The 23,021-nt window shown below is 36.6% G+C and overlaps 1 protein-coding gene across 1 annotated transcript; it reads left to right on the forward strand.

Moving 5' to 3' along the window:
- The first annotated feature begins 147 nt into the window (after window positions 1-147).
- LOC106869394 (neurotrypsin) lies at window positions 148-18,459 on the forward strand. Its single transcript, XM_014915116.3, has 6 exons — window positions 148-306; window positions 6,271-6,412; window positions 7,886-8,058; window positions 8,519-8,569; window positions 12,534-12,675; window positions 17,565-18,459. The coding sequence occupies exons 1-6, from the start codon at window positions 222-224 to the stop codon at window positions 17,869-17,871; spliced, it is 900 nt and encodes a 299-aa protein (XP_014770602.2). The 5' UTR covers window positions 148-221; the 3' UTR covers window positions 17,872-18,459.
- Window positions 18,460-23,021: the final 4,562 nt, after the last annotated feature.

The raw sequence follows: 23,021 nt of genomic DNA on the forward strand, positions 1-23,021 counted from the left end.
CACACACACACACACACACACACACATATTTGTGTGTGTGTATAAGCGCGCGTATATATGTATGTGTATTTAAACACTTGACGTAATTATGTATAATCATTTGTCTATATCTGTTTTTATGCACTCATACACACATAAGTACACTAAACAATATGTGTGTGTGTGTGTGTGTGTATAAATATATATGATTACTTCTACTAGATACATCGGTTCATTTCGTGATGTACTTTGGCCAATTTCAGATCATCCAATTACTCTTGCTGCCAGCGTTTACACTTACTTGGCAGGGAAACAGAGATACAAACAGTAAGAAAAGAACATTTTCTCTCTTTCTTCCCCCCCCCCTCTCTCTCTCTCTCTCTATCTACCTACCTACCTACCTGTCTATCTATCTATCTATCTATCTATCTATCTATCTATCTATCTATCTACCTATCTATCTATCTATCTATCTAGCTGTTTGACAGTGTGTGTGTGTGTATGTATGTAGTGTCTGTCTGTGTGTCTGTCTATTTGTCTGTCTATATGTCTGCCTGTGTGCCTGTCAGTCTGTCAGTCTGTCTGTGTGTCTGACTGTCTGACTGTCTGTGTGTCTGACTGTCTGTCTGTCTGTCTGTCTGTCCATCCATCTGCCTGTCACATCTGCTAGATACTTCTTTCAAACACAAAAGAGGTACACCACAGATTGCTTTCTATTCTTGACTGCATTGAGGATTGGCCACATTTGGTTTGTGTTGCTTAGTTGAATCTTGATAATTTGTACTCCTGCAGGAATATGAAAACCCCTTTCTGCATTTTCGATACTTATGCCTGAGTCCATCTTTGTTAGCAAATCGATTTCATTTGCTCCTTGTGGTCAGTTTTTTCAATATTTTCTCTAAAAGAAACCATTGGAACATAGAAAGGCTGTAGCTGCAGAGATGAGTTTAACTTCTGCAGCATGATTATCCCATTAACAATCCAGATACGCTTTGTGATATCAAGTCTGCAACTACTCCGGGTGGTGCATGGGTGCTCTGAGTCGAAAATTAGTGCCAATGGCCCAAGTCACGAACTGTTGAATGACAATGTGCCGCTTCTTTACAATTGAAACTAACCTTGCAAACAGCTTCCTGTCATCCATGTCACTATCTTCCCTTGAATTTTCGTAACTACTTTCTTTTTCGTCACTTCAAACGTTGCAAGATTTTGGTGCCTGAAAGGATAAAAAAAAAGTGTTTCAAGAGTGTAAGACTGCTGCTACCAATTTCTTTCTCTTCCAACAATCCCGGCTTCACCTTATCAGGAGCACCCACTTCTGAAGACAGATATCAGTACTCTCAATAAGAAATAGATTGAACATGTTAAACATCGTACTAACGAAATTTTCTGCACCCTTTTCTTCACAATTTTCAATAGACCACAGGCCACAGCACACACCGATTAAGCATTGGGCACCGAACCCGTAGGGCCTAGAGCAGCGTTTATCAAACTGTGGGTCCCGACCCTTCAGTGGCTCGCGACAGAACAGAAGGAAAGAGAAAAAACGCAAGTGGGTGCAAAGTGCAGAATATCCAGCTTCACGAGGCTCTTTCACCACAACTTTCTCTCACTTTTTCTTCCTGTATTTCAAAAGGCCAGCCCTGTCACACTCTGTGTCACGCTGAATCTCCCCGAGAACTACGTTAAGTATACACGTGTCTGTGGAGTGCTCAGCCACTTGCACGTTTATTTCATGAGCAGGCTGTTCCGTTGATCGGATCAACTGGAACCCTCGTCGTCGCAACCGACGGAGTGCCACACAAAAAAAAAGAAAAAAAAAATTTAGTCGATGACACAATAGAACCGAAATTAATTATGGTGATAATCAACTTTGGCAATTGTTGACTGTGTAAGCAATGCCTATTTACATTACAAAAATTAATTCCTATCTTCGTTGCAGCCTTAACGATAATATCACTCACGTTGCAATCGAATTTTTGCGACAGTGTTGCAAAGTTGACAAAACGTTTCCGGCTGTCATTAAAATTGTTTTTCGATGGTTGTAAAACAACACGCATTCTGCACAATTTTGACAATTAAAAATGGTTTTTCGCTGGGGACATGTTATCTACAAATAACGAAGTTGATTTTCAACCACATAAAACAACAATCGTGACTGGACAGTTGCTTTACCGGGGCGTGATATGGAAATTATACATTTGTTACGATACTGTTGATTGGTTAAGATATCTACGAAAATAAGGAATAAATAAAAAATAATAGGAAATTTTTTGGTTTCTACATATTTAACGTGCAGTTTTTGTTGATGGGGATAATCAAATTGTGTATCTATCTATCTATCTATCTATCTATCTATCTATCTATCTATCTATCTATGTGTCTATCTGTCTGTCTGTCTATCTATCTATCTATCTATCTATCTATCTATCTATCTATCTATCTCACATATAAATTAAGTTGTCCCCACTTTTGTTAAACAAAACAAATTAATGCTGGTTGTATATATATATGCATATATACACGTGACAGATTATATATTTGTGTGCACAAGCACATATATGCACTATACGTGTATACATGTGACATGTATATGCTATATATATACCAGGCTTAGTTAAAAGCAAGCAACGTTTTGAAACATGAAATTCATCACAATATATTTCAACAATGCAGAAATTTTACTCATCAGAGTAATTGCCATTACAATCAACACATTTTTGCCAACGAGTTACAAGTTTGTTTATTCTGGTAACATAAAAATCTGGAGTTCTGGAACTGATGAACTCTTTGAATGCATTTTCAGCATAGGTTTGACTTTTGAACTCCTCTCGCAGGAAACCATCAAGGTGCTTGAAAAAGTGGCAGTCGGTAGGAGAAAGGTCTGAAGAATAAGCTGGGTGGGGAAGAACTTCGGAGCCAAGTTCCCTCAACTTCTGGAGCGTCATTAGTGAAACGTGTGGTGAGCATTGTCATGAAAAATGTGTGGCCCACTTCTGTTGACCAGTCTGGGACGGAGGAGTAGCAGTTTTTCTTTCATTTTGGCAATTTCATGGCAATATGTTTTTGCAGTAATGGTGCTTCTGGGTTTTAAGAAGTGGATGAATCCAGCAGTACACCACCAAACAGTCACCATAACCTTTCTGAAGAGCTCGAGGTTAGGGAAGGTTTTCGGTGCTTCACTTTGGTCCAACCACTGTGAAGAACGTCTTTTGTTGTTGTACAGAATCCACTTGTCATCGCAAGTTACAATACGGTCGAGAAATGGATCGGTCTGGTTACGGAGAAGAAGCGACGAGCAAATTTCATATCTACACATTTTATGATTTTCATTTAAATTGTGTCGAGCTTTTTTGATTTTCCGATCGCATGCAAATGGTTGCTGACAGTTTTCTGCTAACTTGAAATTCTTTTGCCCGTTCTCGAGTGGTTTTACGTAGATCTTTCTTAATGACAGTCTTTAATTGACTGTCAGCGATGACAGTCTTTAATTGACTGTCAGCGATGACAGACGAGCGTCCACTACGCTCACGATCTTCAAGGTTCAGATCTCCACTAGGAAATCGTTTAAACCATTTTCGAGCTGACCACTCACTGGTTATTTTCTCAACAAACGTTTCGTTGACATCACGAACAGTTTCAGCTGCTTTACGTCCTTTTTTGAAGTTGAATAGCAAAATTGCTGGAATATCGCGCTTTGGGAGTTCCATTTCAGATGATTGCAACAGCGGTGAAAAAATGTCAATGTTAATTTATTGATGTATTTGGGCAAGTCTATGTCTGTATTATCAGACAATTGAAAAAAGATGTTTAAAAAAAAACATCATTTGCAAAAAGATTCTCAAAACTCTGCAAAAATCCGATACGAACTCGGTTCAAAACGTTGCTTACTTTTTACTCAACCTGATACGTCACCTTATCACGGTATCGACCAGGTTATTTGATGTTGTTATACATCACCGGTCACGATGCGCTTCGCATTGTTTTAGCTTTCGAATGATGCAACTCCGCCGGTCAGGCGGGCAGGACAAAAAATTCTTTGAACGGAGGAACGCCAGTCTATTGTTCAGGGTTACCGATTTACGGCTGAATGGACTGGGGCTACATGAAATGAAGTCTTCTTATTCAAGAACAACCCACGACCAATCTGTTCTCTATTCACAGCTGAGCTGTCTGGGGAAACGTGAAATGAAGTGTTTTGCTCAAGAACACAACGCATCGCTCGACCTGGGAATCGAAACCCCGATCGCGCAATCGTGAGTGCAACACTCTAACCACTAGGTTACGCGCCTTCGCGCACACGCTCGCACGCACGCACTGCACGTACACACACACGCACACGCGCGCACATACACACGCACACGCACACATACACATACACATAATCTTCTACGCCCTTTCTTACCACTTTACTACCACCGAATCACTCACTCTCTCTCTCTCTCTCACTCTCTTTCTCTTTCTCACTCTCTTTCTCTCTCTCTTTCTCTCTCTCACTCTCTTTCTCTTTCTCACTCTCTTTCTCTTTCTCACTCTCTTTCTCACTCTCTTTCTCTCTCTCACTCTCTTTCTCTCTCTCACTCTCTTTCTCTCTCTCACTCCCTCTCTTTCTCTCTCTCACTCCCCCCTCTCTCTCACTCTCTTTCTCTCTCTCACTCCCTCTCTCTCTCTCATTACCTTTTCCATCGCTGTATCTCTGTTACTCTAACGCTATCCACATCGCCGTTTCCCAATCTCTGTCTCCCGTTCTTTCGTCTTTTGGAAAGTAATATAAAAACTAATTCTAAGACATGGAATCGCAAGGAACGGTTTTAGCAGAACACTTGATTAATGTAGGCCTGCAGACGACTTCATTTCAACTCCTGAAAATGACATTTTCAGCTGATTTTAATTTATTTAAGTGAGAAGCTAAATTCGGTGCGTGTGAATTTAAATTACGGCAATGGCAAGACTTCAGAAAATAAAAAAAAAAGGCAAAAGACAAAAGCAAACCAGTTTCTTTTGACACCAGGTCCAAATTTTATGACAAGAAATGGCCAAGAAATGGGAACAAACGACAGCTGCAATGTATTGTTCTAAGATAAAGCTAATCTAGTCGTTGCTAATTCACCAGACCTCGCCAAATATCTTCTACAGCAACTTCTGAAGAATCAGAGATTCTCTTGCAGAAGATCACGAATTGCAACTTTGCAACTATGCTTTTTACACAACTTCTTTTGAAGCAATCATCGCCAGAGAAAGGACAGCTAGACCATTTTTCCAAGTACAAAGATAAACTGACACAAGGTTCGATCGCTTCAGTCCCTATTTAACGAAGAGCACATCTGTAAGCAGTTGCACTGGTTAGTGATTTAAAGAGACAGGTTCATAACAAACAAAAACATATCCTCAGGCACAAGATTTAACTTGATTCGTTAACATCAAGAGATGGTTTGTGTTAATAACAACCAGTGTTAAATCGCCATTAATGAATATAAGAGGTTCTCTGAAGAATATGAATAATGTTTATATGACGTTGCAGTCTAGTGAGAGGAGAAGCAGGTGGCAAAAGAGAATTACTAAGGAGTGCAGACACAACTGTCTGAAGTATAAATGAAATATAAAGAACTTATGACGTGCGATACCCTCTTCTTTATATCACGAGTGAAGAGGGATATCTTATATCATTTTTGAAATAACAGTAGCTGAATCATGTTCTAAAAATCTACTCTGTGTACGAGATTCTTTGTCTCTGTCTGGAGACAGTCCAGTTATCTGTATCGAAGTAAAGCTAACAGAAAGGCTTACTACAATGCAGTTTAAAAGATTGTGCTACACTAGAACTCATCATATAGAGTTGGAAGTGATATAGTTGAAGGAGAGATTGGTCAGTTTTGTATTTATCATTTAAGTTTTAACGATAATTCTCAATACATGCACGAACGAACATAAGGATTTAATGACACATGTTCACCATTTCGGCAATCCAGGGCTCTTCATTATTTTCTCTCGTAATTCCAAATGGAAAGAAATTCCTTCTGAGGCAAGCATATATTCTTATACACATACACACACATGCTGCATTTATGGAAATAATATTTCTTAGAATTCTTTGTATTCTTTGTGAAGTCTTTGTAGCGTTTTTCGTTAGATGAAATCATGCCACGCATGGTAAAACTAGTGTTGATGCTTTTCAGTTGAATGATTTTGACGTAACATAAATATTACACTGCGAGTGAGAGATGTCAAATCTCTGAACAAAATCTATTTCACAGAATAAAACTGATTATTTCTCTTCGAATTGGAAAATAGGTCTGGTCCGTTTGATTGGAGGCAGTAACCCAAGAGAAGGACGTGTGGAAGTGTTCCACAAGGGGCACTGGACTACCATCTGTGATGATGATTGGGATGTGGCTGATGCTACAGTTATCTGTAGAATGGTTGGAGACTACACGTAAGTAGAAACCAGTAAAGTTCTTTCAATTACCGACCTTTTCTTCCTTTTTCTCCGCATAGTTTTTTTTCTTCAAGTAACTTTGGCACAAAGTTACAAACATGGAGGGGAGGGTAAAGTCGTTGAATGGATTTTCAGTAGATGAAAGTAGTACTTAGTTTAGTTTAGTTTACCAAACTTCGAACGAAGATCAATAAATATTATTGCCAGGAACCATAGATTAAGTCTATGGTTTATGATTGGTTCTTATTTTATAGACCTTTAAATGAACATTAACAAACATCGTTGCTGGGAACGTGAAAGGACAGATTATGAAGGCGACCCCACTATATACCTGATCCTATATACCTGGTTCTATATACCTGGTTCTATATACCTGGTTCTATATACCTGGTCCTATATACCTGGTCCTAATTTTATCGACTTGGGAAAGCGGATTAACAGATATTGTTGCTGGGAATGTTGTGGGTGGTGGTAGTGGTGCATAGACTATGAAGATGTCTGTGTGTAGCAATAATCTCACCTGTAAATGTAAATAGTATTCAAATGTGGATTTTATTTGAGGTTTCTAAGCAACTGGACCAGAATGGAAATATTATTTGGCTCTAAAGAAGAATCCTATTCTTTGTAATGCAGTTTTGGCAACGTTAGTTATGTTTAGTCGCTATGAGGGACTATCGGAGAGTGTTAAATCGAGAATTTGTAACAGCTCTAAGGGTTTTGGTTGTATGTTGTTCAAAATTACACAGAGAGTAGGGGAGTAGGAGAAGAACTTAAGGACGGACGAAATGCCGCTAAGTATTTCGTCCGGTGTGGTAATGACTCTGCTAGCTCGCCGTCTTCCGATGGTAATTAATATAAATAATAAAAGAAAGCGGTGAGCTGGCAGAATCGTTAGCACGCCGGACGAAATGCTGAGCGGTATTTCGTCCGTCTTTATGTTCTGAGTTCAAATTCCGCCGAGATCGACTTTGCCCTTCATCCTTTCGGACTCCATAAAATAAATACCAGTCGAGCAATGGGATTGATGTTATCGACTTAGCCTCTCTAACAAATTTGAAACCAATATTAATTGCCATTGCGACTGTCCATCCGTTTACAAGCGAGAAAGTTCCAGGCGAAAGAGTTACAAATAAAAAAGAAGAGTTTTGAGGTGCTAAGCCTAAAACATGAATGGAACCCTTGTAAAATTCTATTTTCTTACTTTTCAACTACATTTGTACCATTTGCTAAATAAAGTACCAAGTTCATTTTTATTAGTTTCATTTTGTTCTACCATATATGGGTTTAATTACTAATTATGGTATATTTTATTATTATTAATTTCTGAGAAAATCTTAGTTAATGAGAAAGCGCTTTTTTGATATTTCGAATTAGCACCACAAAAATACATAAAATATAAAGTTACCAAAACAATTTTCAAAAACTTCTGTTTCGCAGACTTGCGTTATCTGTGTTTGCTGTTTATTTTAGGAATGGCATTCCCTTTTACAATGCTCGTTTCGGAAAAGGTAAAGGAAATATAACAGTGACTGATGTAAAGTGTCGTGGGAAGGAATCAACCATTTTTGAATGCCCGTATCGCGAGGAGAATTATTGTCTACACAAAGATGATGCTTCCGTAACCTGTTTCAAAATGTCACATGGTAAATATTTGTTATTTGTTATTTGCAACAAAGACAATGAGTTATTGTTTTTGATATTGTTTATCTCTACTGTAGCCCTGTTCCTGTAGACATGCCAGCTGTGACTATCCACTACTCTGGGACTACATTATCCAATATGTAATTTGTTTTCTTCTTAAGAATATAGGATGTAGTCTGCAGGAGATTTCTCTTTCTATTTCTAGCAAATCGTGCGACCGTAGAGGCTACTGTCTTTGCTTGGTTTACAGCAGTGAGTTGACAATAACGGCAGAACAGACTGTCTTCTGTTGTATTACACTAATTGAAACCCCCATCAATACTGTCAAAGCCGTAGCAGGCCAAGTCAACCCCAATGTAAAATAATAAATTCGTATGATATTTATGTCCGTTGCTCTATCAATTTTATCATCTGTTCACTCTACTCTAGCAATAAAACATGAAATATTTTCTCTCTCCACAGACACGAAAGAGAAAGAAGTCAGCACTTTACCTCAACGTAAGGAAACAATAGGCAAGTACTATTTCCTCTTGACTAAGTCATTACCCAGCAGCATAGCGACGAATACCGACTAGTCATTAATTATGATTATATATATATATATATATATATATATATATATATAATCATAATTAATGAAAGAATCGGAAGATGAAAGATACGCACTACCAATGTTTCGACCCATCTAGCATCAATCCTTCACGGATGGGATACTGGAGATCTGGTTTAGGTGTGTGTGTGTGTGTGTGTGTGTGTGTGTGTTAGTTTCTCGCCACCGCTTGATAATCAGTGTTGGTTTGTTTACGTCCCAATAACATTAGCTGTTCGGCTAAAATGATTGATAGAATAAGTACATTGACTTGAAAACAAAATAAATATCGGAGGGCGATCTGTTCGATTAAAACACTTCAATCCGATGCCCCAGCTTGGCCGCAGTCCGATAGCTTTAGCAAGTAAAAGGCAAAAATGGCAAAAGACAAAGGTGACAAGAAAGAAAATTTAGAAACAAGGAAGATTTGGTTCCAGTCACGTTGCGTGTCTGTTCTGTGTCTTCTGGATTGCCACGGCCGGAATGCCATTCAACATTATTCTGTTTGATCAAGGATGATATCGCATTGGTGACGTACATTTCCGAAGAATACATTTCTGACTAAACCAGTCACAACGAAAGTTTCAAAGTTCAGAGAAGACGAGAAAGTATAGAAATAAGAACGAAGATACGAAACTAAAGAGTGTTGTTTCTGTCTATGCGCGTCTGTAGAAGAGAGAGAGAGAGAGAGAGAGAGAGAGAGAGAGAGAGAGAGAGAGAGAGAGAGAGAGAGAGAGAGAGAGAGAGAGAGGGAGACAGATAGAGAGAGGGGGAGAAGAAAGAGGGTGTAAGACAGAAATTGACTAATACCAAATAAGAAAGAAATGATGTCTGCAATATAATAATGCAATGTAATATAAGCGTATGTGTACATATGTATATTATATGCGTGTCTATGCAAGAATGTATGTATGTATGTATGTATGTATGTATGTTGTTTGTGTGTGTATATATATATATATATATATATATATATATATATATATATATATATATATACACATTTACATATGTATATGTATATATCTATGCATACATATACACACATACACACATATATATATATATATATATATTCATATATAAACACACGCTCGCACACACATGCACATATTAGCCCGCACGTGCGTTTGTGTGTGTGTGTGTGTGTGTGCGCGTGTGTGCAAGTGTGTGTCTATGTGTGTGTGTATGTATGCGTATGTAGTTGTCTCTGCATTCATATATATAAATATATGTATGTATGTATGTATATATATATATATATATATATATATATATGTGTGTGTGTGTGTGTGTGTGAACGCACAGACAACTACATACGCATACATACAGACATACATACACGCACACTTGCACGCATACACGCACACACACACACACACGCATACACGCACACACACACACACACACACGCACACACACATATATGAATTTATGAATTTATGTGTGAATATATGTGTATAGCTATAAATATATTTATATCTATATATACGTATATCTATATATGTATGCATATATAGATATATACATATATATGTGTATATAAATACATATACATATGTATATATAAATACATATATATAAGTGCATATATTTCAACCTCCCTACCTTCCTACCTACCTGCCTACCTACCCACCTACCTACCTACCTACCTACCTACCTACCTACCTACATACATCCGTACATAGCGTTATGTTGCACCAAGTCATATTATTATGTTATAGATGCTAGTTTCAGAGTACCTTTTGCGTGTTTGTATATCACTAATGCTGGAAGGCCTCTGTATCTGCTACGAATGTCAAATAACTGATATCTGTTAATATATTATTCTCTGTTCGTTTTGTATTAGCGTATATTAAAGAAAAGAAATGTCAGCGTGAATGTCACCGCATGGAACTTATGTAATTTTCATATGCAGCTTAGAAATACACGTTGTTGTCTATTTGTATGTAAAATAGCGTCAGAATTCTGTATACATGTCTTGTGTCAAATAATAATAAGAGATAATTCAGATCTGATATGTAAAGTAAATAACGTTATTTAGTTATTGGAAAGTTGCATCTAGTGAATAATGTCATCTTATTCCCGATTACAGGACTTTAAGCAGGAGTGTGTGTGTGTGTGTGTGTGTGTGTGTGAGTGCATACACACACACACACACACACACACACACACACACACACACACACACATGCACACACACAAACACACTCATACACCCCCCACACAAATGCATTATTACACAGTGTTATTTAACATGTCCGTGCAAATTAGGTGACGGAAAGACAATGCGATGCACAAATTGTCTCAAGACAAGAAATTCTTCTTATAGATAATATCGGTGTAAACAGCCCACCAAACGTTCATGTATTTGTGGTTTACTGGGAAATGTTTATCTAAAAGAGGCAGGAATTACTTGCCTGCGTTAGTTTTTACCTTTAGGGAGAAAAGGGTGGTGGCGAACCATATTTTCCTAGGTCTGTTTTTAGATCTATTTTTGTAATTCATGTTTTTACTTGAAGGGTTGCAATATATCTTATTTTTGAAATCGCTTTTAGCTAAGGTATTGTTATAGTAGGGTTTGCCTTAGCAAATATTTCTTTAGTAGAAGAGAGATAAGATGACCTATTCCTAATGTTAGCTATCAGGTTTTTAACTACTACAGGGGTGTGACAGGAGAAACTCTCCTACATACAAAAACAGTCCTGTTGATAAATTACTGTTGCGTTAGCTGTTTTATCTCAATGTCACACTGCATTACAGAATCCCATGTGACCACGTGAACGACCAGACTATCAGATGTCGTTACACGTCCCTGGTCACAATGCGCTTTGCATCATTTTAGCCTTCGAATGACGTCGCCCCGCTGGTTAGGCAAGCAGGCCAACATTCCCCACTGGAGCAACGTGAAAAGGAAGTGCTTCGCTCAAGAACACAACACGTCACCCGGTCTGGGAATCGAACCCATGATCTCGCAATCGTGAGTGCGATATCCTAACCACAACACCACGCGCCGTCACACATTACAGACTACATCTCTAAATTTTAGAAAATACTGTATATAATTGAACGAATTCGAGAGCGTACGCTATATTCGCAATATAGCCTATCCAGTCTACTTAGGCTGTTTGTAGCAATTGCCTTATAAAAGCAGCATTTCTGTGAACCGTGAAACAAAGTATTTAACAGCTGATGAAATGTAAACACAAGACTGAAAGTAAAACGAAAGATACCTATTTTTTTAAAAACTGTCCATGAAAATATTGTATATAAATATGAGGCTCTACGTCGGCCTACACACAAAAGCTTGACTATATATCTATTGATATATTCTGGCGTACAGCGTAAGTATAGCATTGAAACAATACTAATCTGTCAGTAATTTATTATCGAATTAGCTCCCATGAATACGTTATCATGCAAATTAGTTTATTAGATTATTAATAATGATAATTAACACCCATTACTACCCTTAGTAATAATCCTTTCTACTATCAGCACAAAGCTTGAAATTTTGGGAAGAGTGATTGTCAATTACATCGATCCCATTTCGTAACTGGCACTTAGTTTATCAACCCCGAAAAGATAAAAGGCAAAGTTCACCTCGGCGGAATTTGAACTCAGAACGTAGCGACGGGCGAAATACTGCGAAGCATTTCGTCCCGGCTTACTAAGGCTTCCGCCAGCTCGTTGAAAGTTGGACAATGCAATTAGATAATAAAAATTTACATTGCACGTTTGAGAATAATAATTCTCAATTATACAATGTAAATTTTTACTATCTAATTAATTGCATTGTCAAAATTTCAAATATATAATACGAATTATAAAAATGCATAAGGTGATGTAAATAGAAAATACAATTAAATCTTCTTTCTTTTTAAACAGAAATAAAGGTACGATTGGTGGGCGGTTTGAACAACACACGTGGACTTGTTGAAATTTTCCATCAGGAAAGTTGGGGAACAATCTGTAATCACGAATGGAGTTACAAGAATGCTCAAGTAATTTGCCGAATGCTAGGATACAAGTAAGTTTCACTTTCTTTAATCAGTTTACAAATGAGTTCACTTTTCTTTCGTTATCCGCTTCTGCTTCCATTAAGGGGCTGTCACAACTTAAGATAAGTTGTACACTCAATACTGGCTAACACATTCTTGCTATTGGCTTCTATTTGTGGCTGATCTGGTGTAACATGTATATGTATGTCACAACACTCCACTAATCTCCTACGTCGGGGCTGCCTCCAACCCTCCTAATCCATGATTAAGGCTTTTTATGGACAAAATATCGAAATAAATAACGTAAAAGTGTGAATTTGTGTTCTTATTTTATCATTTCAACAGCTTCACTGAATATAATGTTGCTGCTAGCAAATTCCTCACTGTGTCTCAATCACAAAGTCTCTCTAACATGTTAAGGCACTTTAGCCCTAATTTTATGTCTCAGAAGAGTGACCAATGATATATTTAGTCTTCTTAAAGCACGTCCCGTCAGAATACCATCAGCTGAGAAGATCTGAGATTTTGCAGTGGAAGATAACTAAAAATGCATATCGTAAAATGAGCGATGTCCTGCCCATCATATCGATTCTAATACTTGGCTGGTACATGATTTTATCGACCTCAAAAGTAAAGTTGAACTCAGATCGCAAAGAACCGTAACTAAATATAGTACAAAAAAGAAACTAACTTGAAAACCTGAACTTTAGGTCGAATAAACGAAACAATAAACGGACTTCGATTCTCTGAGTTGTCGGGAAAGATTGTTTCACTAATTTGCAAATTTTCCTTCCACTTAATTTCTCCTCATATTGACCAGCAATTACGAAAGTAGTTCATAGAAGACTGACATCAATTAGCAATCACTTGAATCTAATTTTCTCAATCCTTTCCTTACTATTACTGATGAATAAGCGAATTAAACAGAAGTGTTGCTTGTCATCCATAAGTTTAAGGTCAGAGTGGGAATTCTACTCTCTTGTTGATCAGTAATTTTGCAGAAACACCTGAATGTAATCGATTAAAGTCGATGTCATTGACATTCTTATGCTTACTTGTATTGTATAGCGTCGTGTTTCTTGTTATCAACACCATCATACCAATATAAATATTATTATTACCACTATTATTCATAGCTTGAGAAATGCAAATAAAATGACAGACACATTTCGTAAGAAGCATTCTGTTTTTAATTTAACAGCTTACGTTGTTTTAATGCTGTAGCCTCATAGTTCGCTTTTGTACAAAATTACAGTCATTTGGTATTGCTATGTCAAATTATTAGAACATTATTGTTAATTTTGTCATGGAAAATAACATCAAGCATATTTTATGTTATTTGATGACTTTCACTGTATAGTTCCCACAGTATTTCTGCGTTGTCATTTTTAAGGAGTGTTGGAAATATGTAATGTCAGAGCTAGTGTATCCCAGAAATAAATCGAAATTTAAAAACAGTACGCCAACCAGCCAACCGAATATGCTCTCGATTGCAGTGCAGTGTGTAGACGAATTTCTTCTGTAGCCTAAAAACAACCAAATCACGCCACGTCAGTTAACTATTTACCTACACGTGTCAGAGTGAACATAATTTAGTGCAGTTGGAGATTTATTGCAAATTGATCAATGACGGAATTGTAAGAACAACGTTGTTTGTTTGAAATCCTGTTTCAAATTGCAAGCCCTGTCCCCAGTGCAAAACAAAAACCTTTGGTGACTTTTCAAAGTTTATTTGCCCCAAATTCCACAATGACGTCACAATTATAAATTTCCATAGTTCAGAAAAAATTTCTAAGCTTTCATGACTTTGGCCTGTAACTTGATGACATTCGCATAGAACAAACAAAGGATTATGGTGCTTGTGGTCTTGTAGCTACTCTTTCGGGGCAGAAGGTAGTCGGACCAAAAGTAGTGAATGTGAATCTCGGTGAAATAGTCTCGTTTTTTTTTTTATATGAATTGTGTCAATTTGTTGGACACTTTCCTTGTAATTTATTACTAAATTTCTTTGTAATTTTGCTATGCCACGTTTCATGAATCCACAATCATTGGTGATAATTTATTCATCCTTATTAAGTAGTACACTATCGAGCAATTTTTATAATCAGTCCAGGCGGCATTGAAGTTCTTTTTCTACTTGAAGGCATTTAGTATAGTCTTGTTTATCAATATTTGATCTTTACAGCAAAATGGGCCTCTTTCGAAACTCTTGCCTTCCAGGTAGAAGATTATTTTTGTTGCAATGCTAATGTAGTTTTTTGCCTAAAATCTATGTTAAGTCTCGTAGAAGATAGAAAGGCAGGTGATTGGCCTGTAGAGTCATCTGACTATTATTTTTGTATGAGCATTGGTTTTACTTGAGTCAGTCACTTTGGTATCTTATTATTTCATGACAGCATTTGGGGGATATGAAACATGTGTCTAAGTCAGGAAATTATATCTTGTCTACTGCAGGGGACTTCCAAATTTCTAATTTGTTTTTGTTTTCTAGATTAATTTTCATTTGTTTTATGGCGTTTCTCTACTTCTCAGATTTTCATTCACAATACTTCTATTTTCCTTTAATAACGAATTTTCTACTTATCTTGTTTTGTTATTTAATTCTCTGCAGACACTTCCTACATTCGAAACATTTTATTTTGTTTAAATTGATCGGTTCTTTTTTCAAATCTCTGTATTCTCCAAACTTTACGTTGAATTAATAATTCTCTTGTGAGTTTTACACTATTATTATTCGTCTTGAATATTTAAACTTTCTGCGCAATTTTGCCTTTCTGAAGTGATATTTTAGTGCCCCTATTTCAAAACTCATTTATTCTAGCAATGTCTTTTCTCTCGAGATTTATCTCATGCTGAATCTTTTCTTTCCAGGCAAGATTTCTTTAAGATTTTAGTAATTTATGTCATTTACTTGTTTCAGTCATTTGACTGCGGCTATGCTGGAGCACCAAACTGAATTTATCCTCCCCAGTACTTATTTTTTTGAAAGCCTGATACTTATTCTATCGATCTTTCTTGTCGCACCGCTAACTTACGGACACGTAAACACACCGCCACTGGTTGTCAAGCGGTAGTGATGGTGGTGGCAACCACATGTACAAAGACACACACACACACACACACACACACACACACGACAGGCTTCTTTCAGTTTCCGTCTACCAAACCTACTCACAAGGCTTTGGTCGGCTCGAAGCTATAGTAGAAGACACTTGCCCAAGGTACTACGCAGTAGGACTGAACTACGAACCATGTGGTTTAGAGACAAGCTTCTTACCATACAGCCACGCCTGCGCCTACATAGATTTTCTCTGTAATTATTTCTAATGCTCAGCTTGCTCGATTAAAGCTTAGGCCTTTAGTGTTTTACCATATTTTACTGATTTGTAGACTGCCTACATTTTGTAAAAGCTTTATCGCTTAAACTTTTGCTTAACTGTGTCCAGTAAATCTCCATAGTCACTGCTTTCATTTATTTGCATTGGGTTTCGGTATGAAATTGCCTGTTCACCGTTTACTTTTATCTTATCCCACAACGCACCGTAGAAAGTTTATTCTTCTGAGCGGTGTATATTTATGTTGTGTCCTGTATATATTTATGCTGTGTTGTTTTGCTTTGGTTTAGTATATCCGTTTTATATTTTCCTGGTCTGTAAAAGTTATTCGGTTGTTTATTGACATGTCTCTTATTACGCTATCGTAGGTAAATCTTAGGATTGCTTTTCCGCCTGATTTGAGAAGTCGATTCTGTAATATTACTTGAAAGATTTAGCGTGGGTATAAGGAAGAGCTAATCTGTCGTTATTCAACTCTGGTTCATTTTTGATTTTGTGACAAATGGTGAAATTATTTTTAGTTATGTAATTCCATTTGGTTAAGACATTTCTGGATTACTTTTGTGTTTGTTTAGTTTTCGTTTTTAAAGATTTTGAGAATTACATTGCCATAACATCTGGTACAAAAACAGGTCTAAATTGCATTAACCCATGTTTTTAATATAATGAACAATGGTTAAACCTTCACAGTAATCAATACATGCTATTTTTATCAATAATTTAGTCGTAAATAAATAAACAACTTGCAATAAAATTAGAATTAAAATTAATTCTAACACTATACGTTTAATAATCAGAACAACGTTATTAAATTAAGGAATTGTAACAATTAATAAATTCTTTGAAAATTACTCTCCATGATTTCCTCTCAAAAACGTGGTGAGTTTAAAAACAAGCGATATTTTCTGAAAATTAAACGTCCTTGACACAGTAGTTTCATGGCGTCTATTTCCTTTTCAATTACCACCACAAATGTTTCCTTTTCCTCTTAGTTTTTGATGTTAAATTGCTTCCTTCATTTTCATTGGGTTTCTCCTTAAGCTTTGAAAGCCATGAGTATTTACTGAGATCCTTGCATCATTGAATTCCAGAGTGGCATAATCGCTAGAAATGGCCTTATGATAGTTTATGTTCTAATTTCAAACTCTATCGGTATAGATTTCTTTGGCTTTCTTCAACAAAATGTTTAAAATGTTCATTATTGTTATGAAGAGGTCAGTAGAGTGGCCGAAGCGGTGTAGTTTGGGATAGAATAACATGCAACATTTAATTACACCTTCCTTTACGTTCTGAGTTTAAATTCCGCTTAAGCTGACTCTCGCAAAGATCTTGATAAAATAGGCACCAGTAAGGCACCGGATAGATTTAATCGACTATTTTGTTTCTTATGAATGTACGGTATTGTGTGGGATATCAATGTAATTCTAACTGCAGTTTATAAATGTACATAGAAACTCATACGCACACACTAATACACGTATAATACACACATGCATACATACACACATGCACACATACACACATGCACACATACACACATGCACACATATATGATCAGAATGCATTTCTTCTTTATATTCTAGAAACGGTGAAAAATACGAGTCTCGTCTGGCAACCGGAATCGTACCATCGTACTCAGTGAAATGTGAAGGCCACGAGCAGACGATCAATCATTGTCCACTTGACTGGCCAATGGATGAGTGTCCAGACAATAACTATGCAGTAGGTGTTACTTGTACTAATAACAAACAACAATTGACACCAGTATCAGCGTCTACCGATCATGCATATAATGCATGCAAACCAATGATCGTCTGTTTGTCTGCTCTAGTACCGTCTTTGATTTTATCTGTTTGTAACTTTTTGTTTGTTCGTCTGTCTATCTTTTGATATTTTTGTCTTATCTATCATGACTGATTGGCATGGAATCATTCTCCAATATATCTCAACCATCTCAGGCCATAGATGCACTCTCTCTTCACATTACCTTTTTTACCTCTCTCTACTACACCGGTCTCTGCTCCTAAGAGTTTGACTTTTGTATACCACATCCATCTAAGACCAACTATTACACCAATATTTCCACATCTCTTTTCTTCTCACCCCACTTCCCCTAGCCAGCACCATTCCTTCAGTGTTCTGCTTTGTTACATCCAGAAATGGCTCTGACAAAAGTAGCATCAATCTTTTAGGCCGTTCAATTTTTCTCAACTGATCAATGGATCAATTGAGTAAACCTGTCAGTAACGAACCTATAACGACTACTGGAAACAGCTGTAAGCCAAATTTAGTCCAATAAAGGAAAAATACGCAATGACCCAGCCATTTAACCACACACTTGCTTTTGGTGGTATTTTTCTTTCACTGAACTTTTCCGTTTTCCTTTTTGATAAAGAACCATGGAAGAAATATCAAAGACCCTCCCTTTTTTTCCACTTTTACTGAGCATCGAACCAATACATTCCATGTGCACGTCCGCTTTTTGTTTTGTTATTGTCATTTTTAATGTTCGATTATTCGATATTGAGTATTTTATATATATATATATATATATATATATATATATATATATATATATATATATGGGAGAATATACAAATAATAACAACAGACGAGGACAGGTGGTGTAAATAACAAAAGTATATATTAGTATGACGCTCGGGAATACGGAAAGTCTTTGACGTTTCGAGCTACGCTCTTCAACAGAAAGAATACGGAGACAAGGAGAAAAACACGGAGAAAAAAAAATTGAATAGTGTTCAGTCAACGGTCAATCATAATAATAATATATATATATATATATATATATATATATATACAAATAAAGGTTACAAAACTCATTGAAGGATTGCAAAATCCTATGAAAGTACTGGTTAGTTACCGATACAACGAATGTTGAACATTACAGTTAATACTCAACTGCAAGGTAACTATGAAACATACAGTTCTATATTTAAGGGATGAGGAATTATTTACATTATTTACATTTGACGGATATTCGTCCTCATCTTGTTTGTTGTTAACACAACGTTTCGGCTGATATACCCTCCAGCCTTCGTCAGGTGTCTTGGGGAAATTTCGAACCTGGGTTCTCATTCCTGACGAAGGCTGGAGGGTATATCAGCCGAAACGTTGTGTTAACAACAAACAAGATGAGGACGAATATCCGTCAAATGTAAATAATGTAAATATATGAAACATGTTTTATACTATGTTCTTTATGCATAAATTTTATCAGTTAGCGGTTTGCAGCCGTTTACTCAACATGCAGGAATTGAACACCTATTTTGTATATCTTAAACTACCTCTGACGAGATTCGATTTCCAGATAATTTAAAATTTTATTAATCAATTTTCTGAAGTTCTTGAATTGAAACAGCTGTAAAGGATTATTGTCAATTATTAAAATAATAAATAATAATTTATCAATTATCTCTCTATTGTCTTATATTGTCTTATATATATATATATATATATATATATATAGTTTTTTTATTATTATTCTGTCTTTGTTTATTTTCTCTTATTCCTCTCTACTGAAGAGCGTAGGCACGAAGCGTTTGTATTTCTATAAATTTCAACTATATACATACATATGTGTGTGTGTGTGTGTGTGTGTGTGTGTGTGTGTGTGTGTGCGTGTGAGTAAATGGACAAACGAAAGAAAAGGACACTCAACACATTTAGTAGGCGTTACATGTATCATATTAAACAGTTTGATTCGGTTTCCGTGCTATCTCAAGTTTCGAAGGCCCCTAACGGAGTCAGTCTCCTTCAAGGCTCTGGAATGGCCAAATGAAGAAACCTCTTCATTCGGCCGTTCCAAAGGCCGAAGGAAACTTGAAGGAAACTGCAAAACTTGAAGTAGCACGGAAACCGAATCAAACTGTAATAATAATAATAATAATAATAATAATAAGCTTCAGAAGGAGTCACCGAAAATGAGAACTGCAAAATCCTGTGGGATGCAATCACCAATGCGATCACCCGATCAGACATCGAAAACCGGACATTGTTGTGGTGAATAAAAAAAAAAGAACAAAAGAACATGTATGATAATCGACATAGCATGCCTCAATGACAACAAGATTAATGTGAAAGAAGAAGAAAAAAATAAACAACTACGACGATTTGAAGCGGGAAATACGAAGGTTGTGGTCAATGAAGAGAGTAGAGGTGATGCCAATTGTAATTGGTGCACTTGGAAGTATCAGTACTCAATTACCAACATGGCTGAAAAATATCGGTGCAAGGGGTTTGTGTTTAATGATCATAGGGGTTAATGGTCATTAACACATACCTCTTCTATCTCTCCTAGATCTCTATATCTCTTATATCTGCCTTACCTCTTATATCCCTTCTATCTACCTTACCTCATAATCTTATGAGATAAATATTAATTCTTTAATTTACCCTTAATTTATTTTTAAATCTTAACCCAATAAAATCCCTAATATCTAATTCTAAATCCCACTCATAAATAATTTAACATTCAAATAGCTCCTCCATCTTTTCCTGCAAAGAGACGAATTCTTTGCAAATATATTTTTACAGCTCAATCTGGGACGGTTACCTTTCTATGCTTGAAAATTGGGTGTTTGCAGCAATTTTCGCAAAACTAGTGCCTCCATGTGTGCATTTCTCGCTCACCGATGTTTGTATCTTGTTTTGCTTTCGCCAAGCAAGTTTTCCACAACTTGCAACATAAACGAAATTAAAACTATTTTCTAAATATTTTTCCTGATTGACAGCAATTGTATGCGTGTACGTTGTTACTGCTTTAATTACATTGCATAAATTTGCATTTTGAGATGTTAAATATTAATTGTCAATGATGTTTGAGAGTAAGTGCTCATTTCATTTGCAATATTTTTTGTTGTAATTTTGTTAATCATGTTTTAAAATTCGTTTATGTGTTTTCAAAGATTGCTCCTACAGTTTGTTTTGAAGGGGCAATAATTATTCTGCTTCTTGTTAACATCTTTCATCGTTCCTCTCGTTGAGGAATACATGTTGAATATTGTATTTAAAAAAATTTAAAACAAAATGTCTGAAAAATAAACTCTCCCAATATATGGACTAGACGTCTTGACGTACAAAAGCTCGTTCCCTCGTAGAATATTCTAGAAGGAAAAAATAAATTCTATCCACACAAAAAGCAAACAAAAGGCAAAAGAACTTGATAATCTTGTTATATTTACGCTGTCATAAGAGACATTCGCAAACACAAAAGTATGTTTTCTTATGTAGACACAAAGACAGATAAAATGATAACAACAACAATGATTTTTGATTTAGGCACAAGGCATGCACTTTTGAGGGGAGGAGGTGGCCATTGACTCTAGTATTGTTGTTAATACTAATGTTGTTGCTACAATTGTTAGTTACCACTACGTCTGTAGTGTTTGTATAGTAGGAGGGTTGACTGCGAGCTGCATGTTACCCTTTCAAAATCACTCCTTTTTTTACTGACCAGCAGACAAGAAGGAAGACATTTTGAAAATTTTTGCTTTGCTTTGGAAAACTTTTATTTCTAAAATTTTGTTCCGGAGAGCAAGTAAGAATGAAACGTTGACCACGTTGACCTGACTCGTATAGCTCTGGTCAACTCAATAACAAGACAAAACAATAAAATCAACAGCAGCCCTATAAAAATTACAGAAAAAACAAAGACACGAACTCACGGAACCTCCAAAACACACTCAGCGATGAACAACAACAACAACATCAACTTCTAATTTAGAGACAGACTTTCAAATATTACGAAGCTTTTTGCTGGTAAAGCGCTAAAAAAAAAATCCTTACATTTTTCTTGACGTAATCCTGGCAGAAATCACAGTGCTATAAACTCGTGCGCCCACGTTAAATAGCAGCAGTAGTAGTAGCAGCAGCAGCAATATCAACGACAGTACCATCCTCCTCCTCCTCCTCCTCCTCCTCCTCCTCCCCACCTCATCCTCATTATCATCATCATCAGCTGCAGCAGCAACAGCAGCGGCAACAATAACAATAACAGTAATGACATCAACAATCACAACACACACACCCACACACGCACGCACACGCGCACGCACACACACACACACACACACACACATGAAAAGTGGAAGAACCAGAGCTAGACGTAGAGAAAAAAAATCAGAAAAGCAAGAAAGACTTCTGCAATATCTTTATTTCTCATTTTATAGGAGAATTTCCAGGAAAATTCTAATTAATTATTAATTAAAAATGCATCATTAATAAAAAATCAATTGAATATAACAAATGAAGTAAACATAATCATTCAGATTCTGAATATCTTTCACAGAGTCTTGATTATAATGAATACTTAAAATACAATCTTAACTTCGTACAGTAATGGCTATAAGTTGGTGGGTGCGTTCGAATGAGAGACTCTCTAAGGCAGCGAGTTGGCAGAAACGTTAGCACGCCGGGTGAAATACTTAGCGAGATTTCGTCTGTCTTCATGTTGTGAGTTCAAATTCTGCCGAGGTCGACTTTGCCTTTCATCCTTTCGAGGTCGATAAATTAAGTACTTGTTGCGTACTGCGGTCGATCTAATCGACTGGCTCCCTCCTCCAAAATTTCGGGCCTTGTGCCTAGAGTAGAAAAAAATGAGAGACTCTCTCTCTACGCGCTCACTCTCAGATTGCTGCGGGAATATGGAGAAGATTGATCGAGCCTTGATGAAAGCCTGTATACGGAGGATATTCTTTTATATGTTTCAGTCATTTGACTGCGGCAATGCTGGAGCACTGCATTTAGTCGAAGTAATCGGCCCCCAGGACTTATTCTTTGTAAGCCTAGTACTTATTATAATGTACATAGATATAAATATCTATCAATCTCTTTCTTTCTCTCCTCCCCTCTCTCCCTTTATATATATATATATATATATACACACACACACAAACATATCTACACACTCAAACACACACACATATACGTACGTGTACATATATACATAAATAAATATGACCAAACCCACCTTCAAGACACACATATATGATTTATATACACACGTATACATTCACATACTC

Source organism: Octopus bimaculoides, chromosome 10 (assembly GCF_046866305.1).
Source record: "Octopus bimaculoides isolate indiv1 chromosome 10, ASM4686630v1, whole genome shotgun sequence".
NCBI classification, from domain to species: Eukaryota; Metazoa; Mollusca; class Cephalopoda; order Octopoda; family Octopodidae; genus Octopus; species Octopus bimaculoides.